The following is a 20555-nucleotide window of genomic DNA, read 5'->3' as shown; positions in this document are numbered from 1 at the left end:
AGTCTATGCATGTTAATAAATGCATTTCTGGAAATTTGTGTTTGAGTGTGTGTTCCCCTATTCTCAGCTCTGCAAATGCTCATTTATGGTTTTCCAAGCGTTTGTATTTTTAATCTTCACTTCAAAGGGGCACATGGAGAGCTGGGGGCCTTCTAGCATATGGGCTGTAATTGAAGGAGAGACAGACAAACAGAGAGATAAAGAGAGAGAGAAAGAGAAGGGTGTGTGTGTGTGTGTGTGTGTGTGTGTGTGTGTGTTTGTATAAGGGGTGGGGGAGGTGCTGGCATACAGTTTACCTCAGTGCAGAGACACTTTACCATCATGCAAAACCCTGCAGCAGAGAACAACTATAACAACCCTGTGTGTGTGTTTATGTGTGTGCGTGTGTCTGTGAGTGTGCGTGTGTGTGTGTGTTTTTCTTCAGGGCTGCCATAAGCTGGCATTAGGAAGTGGTATTTGTAAGATGCACAAGCACACACATAAAAACACAGACTTATGTTCCTGGCATTGCCTACCAGCCCTCTGATAGTTTGAGGGAAAATGTCAACCAGCTCTCTCTCTCTCACACACACACACACACACACACACACACACACACACACACACACACACACACACACACACACACATACAAGTCAAGCTGAAACCAAAGAAGGGTTGGCAAGTTTGCTTAGAAAATGCTTGAAATGAATAATCAAAATAATTGCTGTATCTGTTTTTAAACATACAAATTCAGGCCTCTCATATTGGCTTGGACAAGGAAACAAATGCTTTGAAATATGATGACGGCGCCTCTTACTTTCTCCGTGACACTCGTTTTATACGCCAATATAGCCGATTACATGGCACAGCTGTTGTCGTCATTTGCAATCATAAAATTAAAATTTGATTGACGTCTGCGTGCAGTAGCACAGTAAATACTGGTCTCTCACACAAACACATGCACACATTACACCTCCCAGTTTTGGAAAAGATCCTTGTATGCAGCACTCCTCAAATAAAGCATCAGAATTCAGAGCCACACAGCCAATCCTTATTCAGATACAAAGACACATTTGCAAGTTGGAGAGAAGTGGTGGAGAAGGAATGGAGGAGAGGAAGAGGAAGAGTGAAGAGAGGGGTCAGAGAAAGGTGGTACAAAAGCGGGTGAGAAATTGAGAGGATTATGTAGCCAAGGTGAAGGTGGATTGAGTGGACAGACATAGTGAGTCGGGAAGGAGGAGGGAGTCAGATATGCATTCATAATTCATTTCCAAGCTGGTGTGTGCATTTCTGTGTGAGGTTTTGGTGTGATGTACAATGTGTGCGTGCGTGCGTGGGATGTGTTTGTGAAACCATCGAAGTAGAACACGTCCGTGGAAGCAAAAATGTGTGTGTTCATACACGCTTCCTACCATATACATGTAGGTATAGCGATGTGCGTGTTTGCATGTGTTACCTCAAGTGTTAGTGATGTGTGTGCCTGTGACTGCATCATTTTGTGTTTCTGTGTTTTTTCCAGTGGCTGCTCACATGTGCGTGCGATTGCAGGTGTGTTCGTGTGCAACGTGTGTGGCCTTGAGGAAGAAAATCAAAACATTAATGGAGTTGTGATGAGTGCTGTTGCCCCTGTGCTGAAAAATGTCAGGGACACACTGCACCATGGGTACGCTTCTCTCTTCGTTACTCGCCTCAGGTGAGGGACTGAGTGGAGTTACTCTGCCTGGGATGAAATGTTTCAAATTCAAAATTACGAATTGTGAAGATGCCTTTTATAGAATAACCCTTGTCCTTGTGTGTGTGTGTGTGTGTGTGTGTGTGTGTGTGTGTGTGTGTGTGTGTGTGTGTGTGTGTGTGTGGGTGTATTTGTGTGTAGCAGCACTCAATATGTGGATAAATTGGACCTTGTAGACCAAACCCAGTCAGGAACCCTTAACCTTATAGAGTTGTTTCATCCAAATCAGACAAAATATTTGATCAGTTGCCCCTCGTGGGTATGTCGCCATGCGGATAGTTAAAGTTTTAGTTGCCAAGGCTTTGATATATCCATCCCTGGAACCTCTGCCGCTACCCCCGATACAATAGATGTGAATCGAAATTTGTTTTCTGATGTTCAAAGCACTGAAATACGACATCTGAAAACCTCGACAGTGACATGTCTAACCAGTTTGCCTGGATAATCCACAGACCTCTCTGTGAACTGTTTTCATTCAAACTACTCTCTACTGAAACAAATAGTTTCAATGAACTGAGAGCTACTGCAATCAACGGAAAATATAAATAAAACATAGAGAGAAAAAAGAAACAAGGGAGCATACCAATATGGATACAAGGTCGAAAAACGCAAGAAAATGACGGTGAAAAGACACTGAAGAAAAAAAAAAGGCCATGTAAACAGGAAGTGGAATTAAATAAACAGAGGAGAGTAAAAAAGGCGAGAAAGAGGAAATAAACTATTGAATTATGTGGGAATATTCACCGTCAATAAATCTCAAGCATAGTCTGAATTATGCAAACTGATGCTATGCTACATCTGGGGTGCAGCCATTCTGCAACAAAGCGACCAAAAGCTTCCCGCTCTACTCTTGAGCTCCTGTTCAATTCAGATGAAAACAACAAAATCTAAAATGTTCCACATTGTATGTAAAGAGTGTATTGTAGTGTGAACACAGAGAGTACAACGTTCCCTTAAAATGAGTGGCAGACTCAATGTTGTTTATGTAACATTATATTTATACTACGGAAACAGAGTCTCATGTATATAAAGCACTATTGTTCTTGTGTTCTTCTTTAAATCCCTCTCACACTGCACCTCAGACAAGTTATTTATAGAGCAAATCTCAAGTTTATTTTTAGAAATATCAGATTTACAAACTTTAGGTTTTTTTATCTGTCTTGGATCAGATGAGCAATAAAACACACAGAGTGACATAATGACATAGTGGGACATGGAGCTCAACAGTAGAGAAGATGGTTGAACTACAGAAGGGGTTTGAAAGGTTTCTGTGAATGTTTACTTTATTAGGGACATATAATGAGTATAATAATTTTATGAGACATTATTATGCTGAGTCATCACTGGAATCTATTGTAACTGCTGTGAACGCAAGCTGCACAGCTGTCGTGGAGCCTACACACTTTTCTGAGCCACATTTTAATCCTACAAGCGCGAGAAAGAGATTTTCAGTGGAGTGCAGTGGTGTTGCTAGATTTCAATATAGTGTCTGCAGGTAGTCCTTTGAGTGGGTCCACAATAACATTTAGTTTTTTTGACACACTGTTAAACTCGTGATGGTTATAATTCTGGTTATATTCATTTATGTTGAAAATGTTTCCTGAAAATTAAACAAACAAAAAAAGCCACATATGAAAACTTTATTTAGAAAAAGGTTATACAAATCAAATGTGATATATTAAGAAACTGAAAGTAGGCTGAAACTTCATGTTTAAAAACATGGAACAGTACAGTACAAAGCTATCCTCTGACAGTGATACAATAAAATGACACAAATATGTTGCAGCAAGGGCCCCAGCAGATGAAGAAAACAACTTGTAAAACGCCCACGCCACAAGCTTTGATGCTTGCAGAACTAACTTGTAAAAATGTCCAAGACCGGGTTTAAGTGCAATCCTGGTGTTTACATATTACGTTGTTGGTATAAGAGTAGCATAATGTGGAGCCGGAGAGAGTGTATGATTTTACGACAGAGAAGAGCAGCTGTTGGCGATCCTTGCAGAACAGAAATTAGCAGTAAAGTTGTCTTGTGTTATTAAATGTAGAGTGTCACACAGAGAGACACACACAAACACACACACACACACACACACACACACACACACACACACACACACAGACACAAATACACCCACCTCCGAAATGAATCCGCCGACTCTGATTATTAGGGAATAAATATGCTTGCACATCGATGGTGAGTTTACCTCGTCCTTTGTTATTTTAATGCTGCAGAGATGCAGGACGCGTACCTATCAACGACCCTGAGAGGATCTCTTTAAATAGAAACAGGACCTCCAAAATGGGAGGACAAACAGGTTCATGATCAAAATCAAAAAGGCAGTTGAGAACAAACTAGCACAACTTTACAGGAACCACAAAGCAAATGCAGTGTAACAAATTAGAAAGCAGAAGAAGAGTGGGACGAGACATTTCCAGATGATTCTAACCTTCACAGAAGCTAAACACTATGACTGATGGCGGAGTTCAACCAGCAACCTTCAGATTAGCCAGCTTTGACTGATTGAGGGAGTTTAACCGACATGCTCTTCTCGCTTCATCCATCTCTCTTTAGCTGATGGAGCAAAGCCTCCTTCTGTTCGCCTGTCATACATCCTTCCTCTCCCTTTCACTGCCCTTCTCATATTTCCTGCCTGATGTTCTCTCCACAATTTTTTCTGTCATGCCACCTGAATGTATTTTCGTCCAGTGTGACAAACGTCAACAAGTAAAAGTGGCCCGGACGGGGGAAGTAGAGCACTTTGCTACATTTATATCATGCTAATGGTGTTGTGAGATCGCTTAAAACTGCTGTCGGTTGTAAGCTATTACAAACATTTCAGTCTGACAATCTGGATTTAGATGGACGGGGTTGATCAGGCAATTTCATTCCAGTATACTTTACTGTGTATGTATTTGTGCTCTCAAGTCATTAATCATTTTGTTGGTGGAGGTTTCACTTTTGTCAGCTGCTAGATAACTCATTTTGGAACGAAACTGATCGCATCAAGCGCTGACAGTTCTATAGTGCTTAAAATCATTCTCCACGGGGAGCCCGATTAATGAGAGACTTGATGCCGATCTCCCCTGCTTGTTTTGGCCAATCAGTCTGAAAGATGGCCTATGCCTGCCTGTAAAGAGCTCAGTCAAAAGCAAGTGTGCAGTAACAGCGTGTTATCCAATAAAACAGCCCGTTGACGGATGATCTCTTGGACATGTCACTGCGCTGAGATCGCTCACTTCACTTGTCATACTGGATATTTGGATTTGTAACACTTCGTCTCGTTCGCCTTCTGCCTCCTTCTTCTTTTCTTCTCTCTTTTCTTGAATCTGTGCATGTCTGATTTACAAGTGTAATCCCCGAGCATGACGGAAATTTCTCGCTCCGAGAGCCTCAAAAACAAAAACTGTGGAAACAAGGTGCAAGAGCGCAGACAGTTATTGCCATGAAAGATTCATGCAATAATAAGTCCTGATGTACTTTTAGCAGTCTTCGTAATAGAGACAGATTGGAAACTAAACGAACAACAGAGAGGAGAGCGGAGGAGGGTGACAAAGGGTGATTCATACTTGCAGTGTAGAGGAGAGAGCAGGGAATGATGTAGTCACAAGAAGAGGAAAAGCGATTTTCCTCATGCTGGGGGAATTGGACAAACAGCTATTAAGAGAAGAACCCACTTGGCCCCCATGCTGCACTTTCCCTTCCTCTTCTCATTGGCTTGTTGGACAGGCTCATTTCTCCCCGCTCTCCACTGAGGATATCTGCCAAAGAGCGTTCCAGATCCAGTCATGGCAAGACACAGGATGGCAACCAGCACCTCAACAACAACTGCTGTGCACAACACACAAACACACACACTCTACAGATGTTAAAACTGCACACTATCGTCCATACACACCATCTCAGCTTACACAAATGCCTTCTGCCAGATCAGGGTCAGTCAGCTGTGAAATCGCTGTGAATTAGCTCCATTGGGGTTGTGTGTTACTGTGTGTGTGTGAGTGTCACATTGCATCTGCATTTATGCGTACAAGCTTGTGTGTTATTGTGTGTAATATTGTACGTAATCATCGTTTTCAGTATGGTCGTCTTTGCTCTTGAATTTTTACCCAGATGTTATGTTCCCACCAAGCGGCAGCCTTCGGGGCTGAGCAGTGGAGCCTATATAGAAGTGCCACAAAACTGCAGTTCATCGAATGGCCACTTGAAACTGGATCCAAAAGGGAGCGATCTGATTAGACTCCCAAGTTAAAAGGCCCAACTTTACAGCAGAAATAAACATGTTACAGCCTGTTTAAATTATTTTAGGGCTCAAAGTTACGCATTATTAGGGGTGTAGCCATTTTGAATGACGCACCCAAACACCGTGTTTTCTGCTTTAAGAGGACTCATACAATAAACTCAGTTCTCTTTCAATACTAGCAGCTCAATACTCATAACTCTGGGAATGGAAGGTGAAGAGAACAATGGAACAAATGATCATCTGATTGTGAACCAGCATACCTCCAAGTAATAGAGAAATAAGCACTTACAATACAGTTCTTTGCACTGTAAATACTATTCTTCAATTCAATATTTTCCCCTGGATTTTTGAATAGATTGTTTTCCAGTTTTCACCTATTTCATGCTTAAAATGATTGCACATTGTGTTTCTGTGTCGAGCAAAGAGTGCGTGGGTGTCGCCTTCCTGTGTCCTTGCGTGTCTGAATACATTAGGGTTTGATGCCTGAGGAGGAGGTACCGCTCCTCCTCATCGAAGTCTGAACATCCCCTGTTTCCCATTGACACATATCACCCTGTCGGCCTGCGTTATCATCATGGTTTCAGTGAGGCAGGACAAGACGGAAAGTAACCGCAGCAGCACTACTGTACTCCCGCTCACATCTTTCCTCCACTAATAGGCAGGAGTCAAATAGGGAAAGCTGTGACCTGCATCATCTGATTATGCATGTGGAGAGTGTGTGTATATGGGAGGGAGGGGTGGGCAAAGTTTTTCTGAGTATAATTAGAGCTTGATTAGTGTTGAGATAAGCTTAGCCTTTCAAACGACCCAATTACTGCATGCAAGGAGGGTAGAGGTTGTTTTTGCATTTTCTCTCTCTCTCTCTCTCTCTGTGCCTGTGCCTCTCTGTCTGCGTCCCATACATTTTTTTTATTGGGCCAGCATGTTGTGTGCTGAACAGATGTCACAACGCTGGGCCAGGAGCCGAGGGGACCGCAGCAGAGAATCAGACCAGGCAGTGTCAGGCAGGGGTGAATAGACCATCCAGGACCAGTGCTAATTGTAAGATACCCAGATACCTTAAAAAAAAACAGCTTCCAAGCAGATCTTCTCAGATTTGTTAAACAGGCGAGGTACCACTTAAAGTGCTTCTTGATAATGAACACCGCTGTGATGGGGATCCTGAGGTTAAAGAGACGGCAGTTTCCTATTATAATACAACATTAAAAAGGAGTATAACTGAATTTAAAAAGAATATTCTGATGCATAAACTCTGCAAAATCTTTGCTCTTCAAGCCATGTCCTAAAAGCATTACAACCCCAACTTCCTCAAACTGGATCATGGATCAAGTCTGGGAAGTAGCAACCATCACGTGTTTTAAGAAGCTTCTTTTATTTTTTTTGTTTGGGTTTTTTTTGTTTATCTTTGAATAAAAGAAACTTTGAAGACTACACAATAGTAATTCCTAGGTCACAGAGAATCAGTGGTGCAGAGCCAGCAATATTGACCTGATTTGTCTCCAATATGAAGATGGATGTAATGGTTATGTACTATATTACATGAGAGGGGAGGATTATATAGTGCAGAGATATTTCAGCTGTGTCTTTGAGGCAATGACGCCATTTAAATCTCTCATTAACTCCGGCAGAGATTTATCACCATTTGAATGAGCAACACTAAATGATCTTTGGGATTATGCTAAGCTAAATCAACCACCAACAAGAGAGAAGCAGCATCTATATTAAATGTCTGAGTTAGCCGTCGTCCCTCCTGAACCCTTTTCTCACTCTTTCCCTCCTCATTTTTGTAAATTCCTCTCTTATTTTTCACTCTGTTTTTCTTTTTCTTTTTTTTGTGGTTGAATCCTGCCGCTGCTGCTTAATTTGGGTTGATTATCTGTGTCTGTATGTGGGTGAATGCGCCTGCGGCCTGCATGCACATGTGTGCGCACCTGGATGCAGAAGAGAATTAATGTGTTTCAGTGTGACTACATTTTTTAGTTTTCTCTACAAGGTTAGTATGCATGTGTGTTAATCAATTTGCAAGTGTTTCATCTGTCTCGCGTCACGGAAGGTCATATAATTAGTTTGCAATCTATCAGAAGTCACAGGTTGTGTTCTGAGCAGAGCAGACAGACATTTACACACCTACCTATATAATGGTCTACGCTTCGCTGTAGATCCCTGTCACCCCCATCATCCTCTTTTAGCTCAGTCTCACTCGCTCTGCTCGCTTTTCCTCCCACACCACCATGCTGTGCCTCACTCTCCTTGCCTCTGCTTTCATATTGTAAGAGCTCCTTATTCCCTTTAAGTATGATATTGCCCATTCCCCCCCTCCCCTCCGCAACTTCTCCCTCCCCCTCTTGCATTCCCAGCTTTGTTACTTTCTCCTTCTGTTTGCCAAAATGAGTGGCAGGTGTCTCCTCCAGATGTCAAGTTGTAGTTGGGAGGCACTTCAGTGATGATGGCCTGACAAGCAGAATGTGTATGTGCCTATGTGGGGTTTCTTTCTCTTTTCTGTGTGTGTGTGTGTGTGTGCGCGTGTGTGTGCGTGTGTGTGTGTGTGTGTGTGTGTGTGTTTGTGCGTGTGTGTGTGTGTGTGTGTGTGTGTGTGTGTGTGTGTGTGTGTGTGTGTGTGTGTGCGTGTGTGTGTGTGCACATTATGACTGGTGTGGTGTGATAGAAGAGAGACAGAGGAGGGAGATGGCTCTTGTAATTGAACCCTGGCTGTGCTTGATGAAGCTTTCAACAAATATCTAACCGGGGAGGCTAAGATGAGAATTTAGACAAATAACCAGCGGGAAGCGAACGCAGACGCAGAGAGCGAAGCAAGGAGAGAAAATGAGAGAAAGGGAGAGTGAGAGAGTTGTGATTAAAAAGGCATCACTTGCTGAAATAGACAATTACTGGTATAAAGTGAAAGCCATGTGAGTATACCAACCCAGAGGACAAAAGGACATCATCACCAGAGTGAATATGATCCAATCAAGCTGGAATTTGAACCGCAAAACATCTTTGAATGTGTGATGTAGAACGTAGTCTATAACTTTTCTAAAAGTAGAATTACACAAGCCCAAAAGTGTGTGTAAACCCCTCTCCAAATACTGTTGTTCCACACTTTAGCATGGGAGGACCAATTGTGCTATTAGTTTGTATTTCCCTCAGAAAGTGGAAGCCAGGAAGCTTAGCCAACCAGCTTCCACTTGGAAATGTAAAGCTTCAGCCCAGACTTTTCAGTTGTAGTGACGGCAAACTATCCAGGTTCACTTGTAGTCATATTATGCACTATTTTAGTTTATGCCCACACATATATTGAATCAATTAAATGATAGTCTCAACATCAGTTGGAACCAAAAATCACAGCCCTTTTGTCTTTTTTCTGCAATTTTGATCAAAAGATGAGTCGGCAAAACAAACACTGAGGATATTTTTGCTGATTTCTGAAAACTAATTGTAATTTCAGTTTGACTTTAAGACAATAGCACGCTTTCAATATTTTACAACATTTTGAGGAAGACGCTTTCCTGTATCGACATGACAATACCCCTGTGCACAAAGCCAGGCTTAGTTTGCTGTGAGGTCCAGAGCCCTGACTTTAACCTGACTTCACAACACTTTTAGGGATTAACTGTAAAGCCAACTATGAGCCTTATCACATCATCAGTTTCTGATCTCACTAATGCAAATCCCTGCAGTCAGATTAAAAAATCATACAAAAAGCTTTTCCAGAAGAGTGGAGTCTGTTATACTGTAACATCAGTTTCTTTTTAAAGTCATTTTGGGGCATTTGAAGGCTTTATTAGAGAAAAGTCCCCTCGCAGTCAGCATCTTAATCCTTGAGCACCAAAGTGGCAAATGAATGAGATGATAAACAATAACTTGCTGTGTGGATATAATGTATGTGTAGTAACTGAAGTTTACTGTAATTGTCTCGTATCATTGTCCAGGTATTTTATGCATATAAGAAAAGCAGAGACAAAATTTGTTTTTCTTTTTTTCTGCCTTTTTTGCTTTTCCAATGATCGAGTAATCAAATTTGCAAATTATTTAGCACATGAGGCAATTAAGCTGCAGCCCACATACTGTGCACAATCTTTGTTCTCAGCGCTTGGCTGACAAAATCCTGATAAGTATTTCAACCTTAAGAAGGTAGTAGGTTTAAAACATTACACCCCATCACCAGAGATTCACACTGGGCACAAATCACTTTTATGGCAGCTCCCACCGATTCATTTTCCTATTTAACAGCTGTACATGGGGAAATGCGTTATGAAGAATTACTGGTAAAACAGATTTTTATGTACCTTGACGCTCCTTACTGGGCGATGCTACAGGTCTGAGGCTTGGCTTAATGCCAGCTTGATGCCTCGATCTAATTGCTGATCTGCAATTAGTTGTCTATTTATGTCTCGCAGGCTGTGCCAGTGCTGCGGAGCTGAAAGCAGTTGAACATCTACTGTAGTAAATCCAAGGAGGTGCTGATGTTTGAAAATGTGTTGTTGATACAGAAGTGGAGATTTCCCCTTACTGGTACTGAGGGAAATGCATTTAAACATTTACCTTTAGGCTCCTTATACTATTGAAACTTTGAACTGCAAACCTTTTTGTTCTCATTTTCTGCTTTGCTATCAAAAGCAGACTAACACGATAAGTGAATAGATATAATTCCATGTTTTACTAGGCAAGTGATAAATACAATGTTTGAATGACTGCATGCTAGTATCACATCTATATGTCAGCAGCTTTTCTTTATTCTAATATCATCATCATCCATCTCTCAAGCTTTACATTAAAGACCCACAAGCAGCCAGCAGAGATGTACACACATCTACACACATCTCAAATTGGGCTTAAATGTATACACGCACACCTAGGGACATTCACGTAAACACTGTATTGCACAATGAATAGCAGAGAGCTACAGAGGATATAATTGGAAAGAATGAAAGAGGCAAAACGGAGGTAGGCTGAAGTCGGATATAAAGCGATAATGATGAAAATAAGAAATAATAAAACAAAAGGCAAGGGGTAAACAGAAGGCAACGACGAAGCAATTGGAAATGCAAACTAACGCTAGAAGAACTATTACATGTACGTGTCAAGCAGACTGGAGACAATTTGAATGTAAAAAAATAGTAATAATGGGACTAGTGGGAAAACCTCATTGGTGCGTTTAACATCGTAAACTTACACTAACGGCTGAGAAAACACAATAAAAAAATACATCTCTTTATGTTTACAAGTGGAGCGTACTTTACCAAGACATGAAGAGAATATACATGAAGAGTTAATGTCCTTTACAATAAAATCTATTAGCTCAAATGATCTACTAAAACTTCAGCCGTTGAGACAAGCTTCTATGATAACCAAGAACATAGTGCCAACAAGTGATTCTCACTAACGAACAAGACACAAGAACACAAAGTCACAGATACAGACATGCACATACAGTACACATAATTACACGCTCGCATACACAAAGTAGCAAATAGCAGCTTTATAGCTAATTAACAGATACAGCAGGCGGGGCAGAGCGGCGCACACAGGAAGATACAGCTGTGGAGGACGGAGGCAGAGAAGCATGAAGCAAAGGGCAGCACAGATGAACAGATAAAGCAGAGGAGTAAGGAAGAGCAGGGAAGAACGGAGATAAAAATCATTTTGATTACCCGAGGGACTGAATACATTTTGTACAGTATGTTATAGCTTATAACAGTTTGACCAATCAACTGTAGGTAGACTGCGAGGGAAACGGATAACAGATAAAGAGGAGCAGGGGGGGGGGGGGGGGGGGGGGGGAACGAGAGACACAAGCACGTGTGCAGTGAAGAACATGAATAATAAATGGGAATTGATCATTGTTTAATATTTATTATTCAACCTTACTCCAACCCTACACTGGATTAGGGCTGTCACGATATCCGATTTTCACTACATGAATTCAGGATATTATCGCGATAGAGTCAGAACATTTTGAAAAACTAAATTATAATAATGCTATCATTAAAATGTATCTGTAACTTTTTTAATTAATCATATTTAAAATACAAGTTTAAGGATTTGGAGAGAGAGTTTGTAACCATGACTGCACAAGAGCATGCAAAAAGAACAGTCGCACTAATGGATAGTGAAAAGAAAAAGCCCACAAGGCCTAACATCTGCTAATAAAATAATATCATATGTGTTTAATTAACATGATATCAATATTTCATCTATTAATTATCACGGTCATCGTCATTCCTTAAACACAAACTTAAGTCTAATACAGGCTCATGATTTAAGGTTTGGAATATGTAATAAGGAAATGTTGTGTTTTAATCATATTTCTTTTTATCTTTAATACATTGACGATAAGTCATGTTTATTATTATTCACGATTAAATAGTAAGAAATATCCGTAAAATCCACAAATAATTAAGGAGTTGTTGCTTAATGTTCAACATTCATTCGTTCATGCAGTATTAAAGAAGACTGCACTATTGATTTGTTGTGGGTACCACAGGACAGAAGATGGGCTGTCACGACCACAGATGTGGTTTTTGATGAAAAGGTCAGCCTTGTCAAACTCGAGAGACACTGCTCACACAATAAGTTTCAGATCAAATGTCACGTATACAGGGAGACATGCGGACAAACACATACGTATGTACCTGTGTGTACGTACGTGGTTACACAAATGTACAGAGCTATACAGACGCACGTGTCCCACATAGATAATACTGCTCTGTCCTCTGCTGACATTTCAGAACATGTTGTTCTTTACAGGGCAGAGCAGCGGTGTCCTGGACAAACTGACATCTGTCCATCACATCTGTCCCTGCCACTGATACGCACACTCACACACAGGGCTGGACACAGCACATGATGTTCATATTGTATCATAATTCTCTCCGTCTGGAAATTACTTCCCGGATCAGCATGTCTCCATCCTCATCTCTTTTTCCCTTTTCTTTTACCCCTCTGGCCCCACAATACATCAAACACTAGTGCGATCCAACGCGGCGGGAAAAAATAAAATAATATGAAAGAAATAAGGTGTGAGATGAGTGGAATCTGAAAACAAAAAGTAATATCCACTTCACAGGCAGGCTCCAGATGATTCCCGCTTCATCCTCCTCTCTCTCCCTCTATCCCTCATTCTCGCTTTCCCTTATTGTGGGAATGTATTACAGGTGAGAGGCGTGTTCACTTGTAAGCAGGAGAAACATCAATTTTCTGTCGCCTTTAGAGGATAACCAAAGGATATAACACTGTGCGGTGCGAGATAGGATGCTGTGTGTGTGTGTGTGTGTGTGCCGTATCGTCAAGATTGGTTTAGGAACCCATACATACAAATGGGACAATCATACTCCTGCACATTTGAGAAAAGACACAAGACACAAGACGACGCACGCTCCGCTCCAAAAACAAATATTTTTAGTGTTTCTACGCGACTGTGTGTGGTGGTGAAGGGGCCGCTTGGTATTAAGTAATTTCAAGGTTTTTGCAAAGATGATGGTCCCCTGTTTTTTTAGATGTGAGTTTAAGATAAAGATAACAGTGAAGGGTAGGCAAGGTTAAGGGTAAACAGTTTGGGCCGGAAAATATGTAAGAAAGAATGGGCTCTCGAAACAATACCTGAATGTTTGTGTGCGTACGTGTGTGTGTGTGTGTGTGTTTGAGATTTTTGTCAGCGTTGTAATTCGTCTGCACTGAACCGTGCCTATTGTTGTCCTTGTAAACTGAGAGCAATGAGTGTTTCATTTAAGATGTGTCTGATAACAGGAGCTCTGCTGTATGAATTTAATTAATTCTGCTTGTCTTTCTCTCACGCTCTCTTTCCCTCCATCTCTTTGTTTCTTTTTCATTCTCCTCTCCTCTCTCTCAGGTTATGGTGGGGTGGAGTTACTGTTGGTGCTGTGTGGCCTGGATCTCTCTCTGCCCTGCCCTCGCCACTGCATCTGCTACAGTTCACCTAGCACCGTCTCCTGCCAGGCCCACAACTTCCATGCTGTGCCTGAGGGCATCCCTGCCCAGAGCGAGCGCGTCTTCCTGCAGAACAACAAGATCCAGCGGCTGCTTCGCGGCCACTTCTCGCCCACCACCACCATGTTGTGGCTTTACTCCAACAACATCTCCTACATACAACCCTCCACCTTCCACGGCTTTGACCGCCTGGAGGAGCTGGATCTTGGGGACAACGGGCACCTGCAGGCCGTCGCTTCAGACACCTTCCTGGGCCTGGGTAGGCTACATGCCCTGCACCTATACCACTGTGGCCTGATCACCCTGCCTCCAGGGATCTTTGCGGGCCTCCATAATCTCCAGTATCTCTACCTACAGGTACATGGATAACAGCCTCCTTTTATCTCTACTGTACATTGCATCTGCCACCAACATCGCATTATGGTGTAATCTGCCCATCAGCCTTGCTCAGGATTTAGTGCTTATTCTGATTTATTACATTTATTTTAATTGGACACAGAAAGCAGCCCTCATATTAAAGTACCATACAGTGATGTTTTTGTTATCAACCACTGCAGGTAAACAGTACAGGAAATACAATCCAAGAATGCATATGATTTTATTATTTACATGGTGGGTTTATGAGGATAAAAAGCTTCTAATATACGGATGTATTAAAAGGATCTCATATCTATATGATTGAAGGGAAAATCCATTGATACTGACACTGAGTGAGTACACTTGAAACGTACATAAAACCAAGTAAATCAACTACAATCATTGGCAACTGGCCAATTCAGCCACCTGAACCTCAAAGGGATAAGAAAATCCTTTGTGACCCCTCTTACACTGCTTTTTTTTTTTGCTACTAGCCTCTGGAAGTTGTACAGATCACCGACTATCCAACCATCCTGCATCAAAACATAATACACACTTTGATTTCCAGCTATTACCTGCACTTACTTTGTAAGTGCATTATGGTCAATAAGGCAAAGCTTATCTTTGGGTTGTATAATGTATGCATTTAATACTGTGATATTATTGATTTATTGTGTGATGCTGGTACTTAGCCTGAAGCCGTACAAGGGCATACTACTGCTGAAATCAATGTTACAAGTGATAAGAATATTTTTTCCAATAATATATCACAAGACAGCAAATGAATGTCAAATGACACATAAAGGAATCAAAGTGATGTTCAATGCACTGCACCCCGTTTTAAGCTTCTGCTTTAACTTTTCATCCTTCCCCTTCATCCTGGCAGGACAACCAGTTAGAGTTTCTGGAGGACTGATTTGTTCATCGACCTCCTGAACCTCAGTCATCTCTTCCTGCATGGTAACAAACTATGGAGCCTTCACCAAAACACTTTCCGTGGTCTGGGGATCTTAGACCGCCTGCTTCTCCACCAGAACCGAATCCAGTGGGTTGACCAGCAGGCTTTCCATGACCTGCGGCGCCTCACCACCCTGTACCTGTTTAATAACTCCCTGACTGAGCTCTCCGGATCCAGCTTGACTCTACTGCCGGCCCTGGAGTACCTACGACTTAACGACAACCCCTGGGAGTGTGACTGCAAGGCGCTGTCACTTTGGGATTGGCTGCGGAGGTTCAGAGGCTCCACCTCCTCTCTGATGTGTGTTTCACCACCAGAGCTGGCGGAGAAGGATCTGAAAACGCTGAAGAAAGAGGAGCTTCCCAGTTGCCTGTCAGGCGAGGCTCACCCACACGGTGCCCCGGGTGGAGAGATGGACCATGGAGAGTCTTTGAACCACCTGAATCGCCACAGAAACCATCACAATCACCACCAGCGACCGTACCTGCCCCATGGGGATCAGTACAGCTTACCTTCACCCTCCCCCCTGCCGCGGCCTCCTAAGGGAGGCCGCAGAAACTGTACCCGCCGGGGTCGCAAGGCAAAAGGGGGACTCAATGAGGTGCAGGTACTACGGGAGGGGGGTGAGAAAGACTATACTCCAGATGGCGGTAAATATGACCTGTCTGGAAATGCAAGGAGGAAGAACAAGTGCATCCCCAGAACTTCTATTGGCCCACCAAGTGGGGTCCAGAGAGCCAATAATAAAGCAGGGTCACACTTTGCAGATTATATGTTCTGTCTACCATCAGCTCTGCTGCTGTCACTCATCTCTGTCATCCTACGCTGAGACAGGAAATGGACACTTTTGTGCTGGTGATGCAACCTTATGATTCATTCTCCTAAACCACCCTGCCCTGGCTCTTTAACTGAGGCATGTGTGCATAACTGTGTGTGTATAAAAGAGCATTATCAAATATCTACTGTGGAAGTATCCCTGCAGTATTAAGGCAGGGATTTTTACGAGTCATAATCACAACATGGAAGTCAGGGAAAACAATTTAGCCCATTGCTTTAATGATGTCACCAAGGAAAACATCAGGAAAACTTTACATTTGTCTCTGTGGCATACATTGCTTCACTGAATTCATGTACTTATAAAAACTGTACAGCCACATAAAAAAACAAGCCAATGATTCATTCAAGTAATAGCGAGAAGATCGCACAATAAGGATCAAAAAGAGTTCAAGGCTTAGTCTCTATGTTTAGCCCTCTTGACTCAATAGTGCACCTTCCCTCTGTCACTCTCGCTGAGACAAAGACCGTCATTAATATCTGCCACATTGCTCACTCAACAGCACCTTATGATCCAGAAACAAAATGCTGCAGACACAAGTGGCAGTAAAATGAGTCATCGTACTGTCATAGAAGTAATAACTACATCCGCTATATATCTACTTGTAAAATTGTTTTACTTGCACGTCTCACGGGAAGGTGTACCATTATAATGCACATACATGTATGTATCCTTGGCTTTTAGTCTAAACTCCACTGGAGTTGTGACATAAACTGTATAACTGGCAATTCTTAAAACTAGTCCTGTTCAAAGGTGACCGCTGTCAATGCATCAACTTAAAAGCCATTCTGAACCAACCTTTCATTATAAGAGCCAACCGGTAAATGAGCGAGTGAATGAATGTCTGTGTCACTGTTTGTACGAGTGTGACTACTAAAAAAAAACTAAAAAAAACACTAAAGCCATGAGGGTAGAACGACACTAGATAAGAGTGCCTAATGAGAGCCAGTGGCCAATGAGGACAAACTATGGAGGTAGGGGATGGTTTCATTCACTCTTTGACCTCACTGGCTACGAAACAGAGGCGTCAACAAGCCTGAAAGGTCAACACACGCAGGCCAAGGAAGAGCTGAGGCCAGAGCCTGGCTCGCAGAACGTCTGACTTCCAGAAACTGTTATATACTTTTCTCTGTAATGCTTTGGAGGCTAAAGAGGGGGGGATCCTTCAAGCAATGATGATTCAATCCAAATAGTCACAAGAGGTTTTGAAAATGCTGGAAGAAATGCCATCGGGGAGGAGTACTGATGCCCACCACAACACCACAATATATCTCCTACAATGGTTTAATCAACTGCTTAAACTGGAAAACAAAAGAAGTTCAGAATCTGTGATGATCACAACCGGGCAAAGGGACTGAAAACATTTCCCGCATTCCTGTCCTTGTCCTCTCTGGTGTGTTTAGTGTGCTCCGAAACAGATGGACTTGACGATCTGTAAGCCCTGATTGGAGAGTTGGATATTAATGCTGCTACGTTCAGAGAAGACGGCCACTTTCTGAGGCTCGGGATTGTTCTTCAGGAAACAACAAGGACAGAGAGGACTTTGGGACATGGTGCGGTTCAAGCACACACACACAACCCTTCTGAAGCCCGATCACCTTCACAGCCTTCCTGTCCCACTGCAAACTACTAACCCCTGTCAGCCCAGGGCTTTCAAATCCCAGAGCAGAGCACCACAGGTTTTGACTTTAGACCTGAACTATTTCAGAGTCACTCACCCTAAGTCTCAAGTGCACAACTGCAATAGGTGAAACCTGTACAGATACACACGGGCCATCCGGGTACCTTACCTAGCCAGTAATGCTTTGTATTCCAGAGTTCTATTTTAAGAAGGAGCAGCCCTTGTATGCAAAAGGATGACCTAGCTAAAGAGCTGAAATTATGACATGCTGACAAAAAGTACAATAAATTATTAGTATGGTTTGCTGGCAACCTAAAAATATGTGGTTTGGATGGGACTCAAAGAGCAGGGGCCACAGTTGTACCCTGCTTGTGTGTGTTTCCTGCTGAGCCCTGCCTTTTCGTGTCTATCTATCTAAATGTTGGGGACGAACAGAAGCCTGTCACTGGTGTCATTCTCCTGACATGTAGGATTAGAGACCCCTTCTGGTGAACTTGTTTGTGCTGCTGTGAACCCAGAAGTGATGTAAATTGTGTCTGTTTATTCCTGTGAGGATGACTTTTTTTATAAAAAAAAAAACGAAGAAAGAAGAAGAAAAAAAAAAAGAGAAACTCTCCGTTGTGTCTCGGTAGTTTCCTAAAAAAATAAACAGGGAGCTAGGGGCTGGAACTTTTTCATTTAATACGATTATTATCATTATTTCATTTTTCTTTCCACTTCTGTCTTTTATTCTGCTGACTCATTCAAGATAAACGGTAAACTGCACTGTCCCCCTCCTGCTCCTCCTCTATTCTTTTCTATCCTTATATTCATTCCCCCCCCCTCCATCTACTTATTCTGTTTCCTCTCCTCTCTTTCTTTGTGCAACCCAAATGTTTTGTATGTGGATATCAAACAATGCCAGACTCAAAAGCTGTTTATAAATAACATTAAACAGAAAGTGTCCTCAAATGGCTGAGGTGGTCCGTGTTTGTTTGCCTCCCTTTTTGTAAGAGCATGTACACATCTGTGTGTGTGTGTGTGTGTGTGTGTGTGTGTGTGTGTGTGTGTGTGCGTGCGTGTGTGTGTGTGCTTGTGTGTGTGTGCGTGTGTGCGTGTGCGTGTGTGTGTGTGGCTAATAGACAGACTTCCAAAATGAGCCCTGAGACTGAAGTATAAGGTAATGAAAGGAATGAAAAATGGTGGTTAGAAAGTTAAAAAAAAAGGTAATGGAATAAGTACGCACATTCATCTACTGCTGGGAGAGAAACACACCCACATTTAACCAGGATATATTTTGGCCTCCTTCGTGCCCTAGTTTCACTCATACACTCAGCAGCCTCACATAAAATATGCATCAGAATGACTGTAAGCACAAGCACACACACACAAACTCACACAAACACACACACCTGTCGAGCTGCATTAGCTGAGGGTGAGGGTGTGAGGGAGGTGCCTTGTGTCAGGTCAAGGTGAGTTGAGCAAATTGAGCGCGCTGGCATGTGCTAAGTCTACTTTGATACTTTGCACATTTTTGCATGTGTGTTTTGCACATGGCACTGGATTGTTCTATGTGTGTGTGTGTGTGTGTGTGTGTGTGTGTGTGTGTGTGTGTGCGTGCGTGTGTTTGTTTGTTTGTGTATTATATGTGCGTGTCCACCGGTGTACCAAGTATGCCCACTGTCACAGCAGATACAGCCTGACAGCCGGCTAGGGCAGAGGAAGGGGTGTGCCTCTGAGAGACAGTATCACTGCTCTGTTTGTAGAACAAAGCTGACAATTGGGATGGATGGAGAGAGAGAGAGAGAGAGAGAGAGAGAGAGAGAGAGAGAGAGAGAGAGAGAGAGAGAGAGAGAGAGAAAGAGAGAGAGAGAGTAAAACAGAAGGATTTAAAGGCGGAGGGGTGGAGATATCTGCGAAAGAAATCCATGAAGTAGTTATCAGTACCAAACAGACCAGCAGCCAGGGGAGAGGAAGTGAACATAATATGGCTGGCTGCAGCATCAGCTCTGACTTGTGTTTGGTCAATAACTGCATGTGTCCCAAACGGAGCTTGGGATGCAGCTTACATGAGTTCAGCCATGTACAGCCATGAGACACTACATGTGACGAGGAGCAACACTTGAATCGGAGCACAGAGTCTATCTCAATGAGGTTCACGGATAATATGAAATATAAATCAGTTTCTAAAACAGAAGTCACACAGGTAAAGGTTCTTTAATTATGAAGGGGCTTATGTGTATATATGAGAACAATAAAGAACGGATGGTGAGGTTGAGGGAGGAACAATTGAGTGAATGGACAGAGGGAAGAAACAAATAATCAAAAAGGGGCAAAGTAATGAGGGAAGGAAGCATACAAAGTTCAATAGGAAGCAACATTAAAGATACAATAATAAAGACAAGGGCAGGATCCCATTATGGAAGAAGAGGGACAGAGTGATCCGATAATAAGTGAAGAGGGGAGAACGAATGAGCAAAGGAAGGATGAAGAGAGCAAAAAGGGAAAGGAATAAAGTCGAGAAGGAAAGGTGATAGGACGCAAAATAAATTAATAGATATAAAAGATGCGCTTAAAGACGATCAGAGGAATTTGTGTAGTTAAGGAAGGAAGGATTTTAGGGAGAAAACTAAGTAGTGAGGAAAGAGTTGTGGAAAGAGAGAAATTATCCATAGAGACAGATGTATACAGGCTTCATGATCAAACAGAAGAACAGCTATTCCACTAGTTCAGTCCCTAAGCTGAGGATCTGAAATAGCCGCATGTGAATATTTATATATGCCTATGTTCCCTTCCAAAGGCAAAGAGGCCAAGCAAAATTGATTTCTCTGTGTGAATCCCCGCAGAGTTGAGACTCAGCAAAAGAAACGCAAGAAAAGAGCAAAAGAGAGTGAAAAGAAAAA

The 20555-nt window shown here is 42.3% G+C and overlaps 1 protein-coding gene across 1 annotated transcript; it reads left to right on the top strand.

The window, feature by feature from the left end:
• The first annotated feature begins 1608 nt into the window (after positions 1 to 1608).
• On the top strand, positions 1609 to 18291 carry rtn4rl1a (reticulon 4 receptor-like 1a). The gene is given in 4 exon segments (XM_029449036.1): positions 1609 to 1645; positions 13805 to 14259; positions 15146 to 15172; positions 15174 to 18291. Coding segments are annotated over 4 exon segments (1380 nt in total). The 5' UTR covers positions 1609 to 1620; the 3' UTR covers positions 16047 to 18291.
• Positions 18292 to 20555: the final 2264 nt, after the last annotated feature.

The sequence above is a fragment of the Cottoperca gobio genome, chromosome 14, assembly GCF_900634415.1.
Source record: "Cottoperca gobio chromosome 14, fCotGob3.1, whole genome shotgun sequence".
Classification (NCBI taxonomy): Eukaryota; Metazoa; Chordata; class Actinopteri; order Perciformes; family Bovichtidae; genus Cottoperca; species Cottoperca gobio.
The sequence above is the reverse complement of the archived record's forward strand: the minus strand, read 5'-3'. Positions and strand labels throughout refer to the sequence as shown.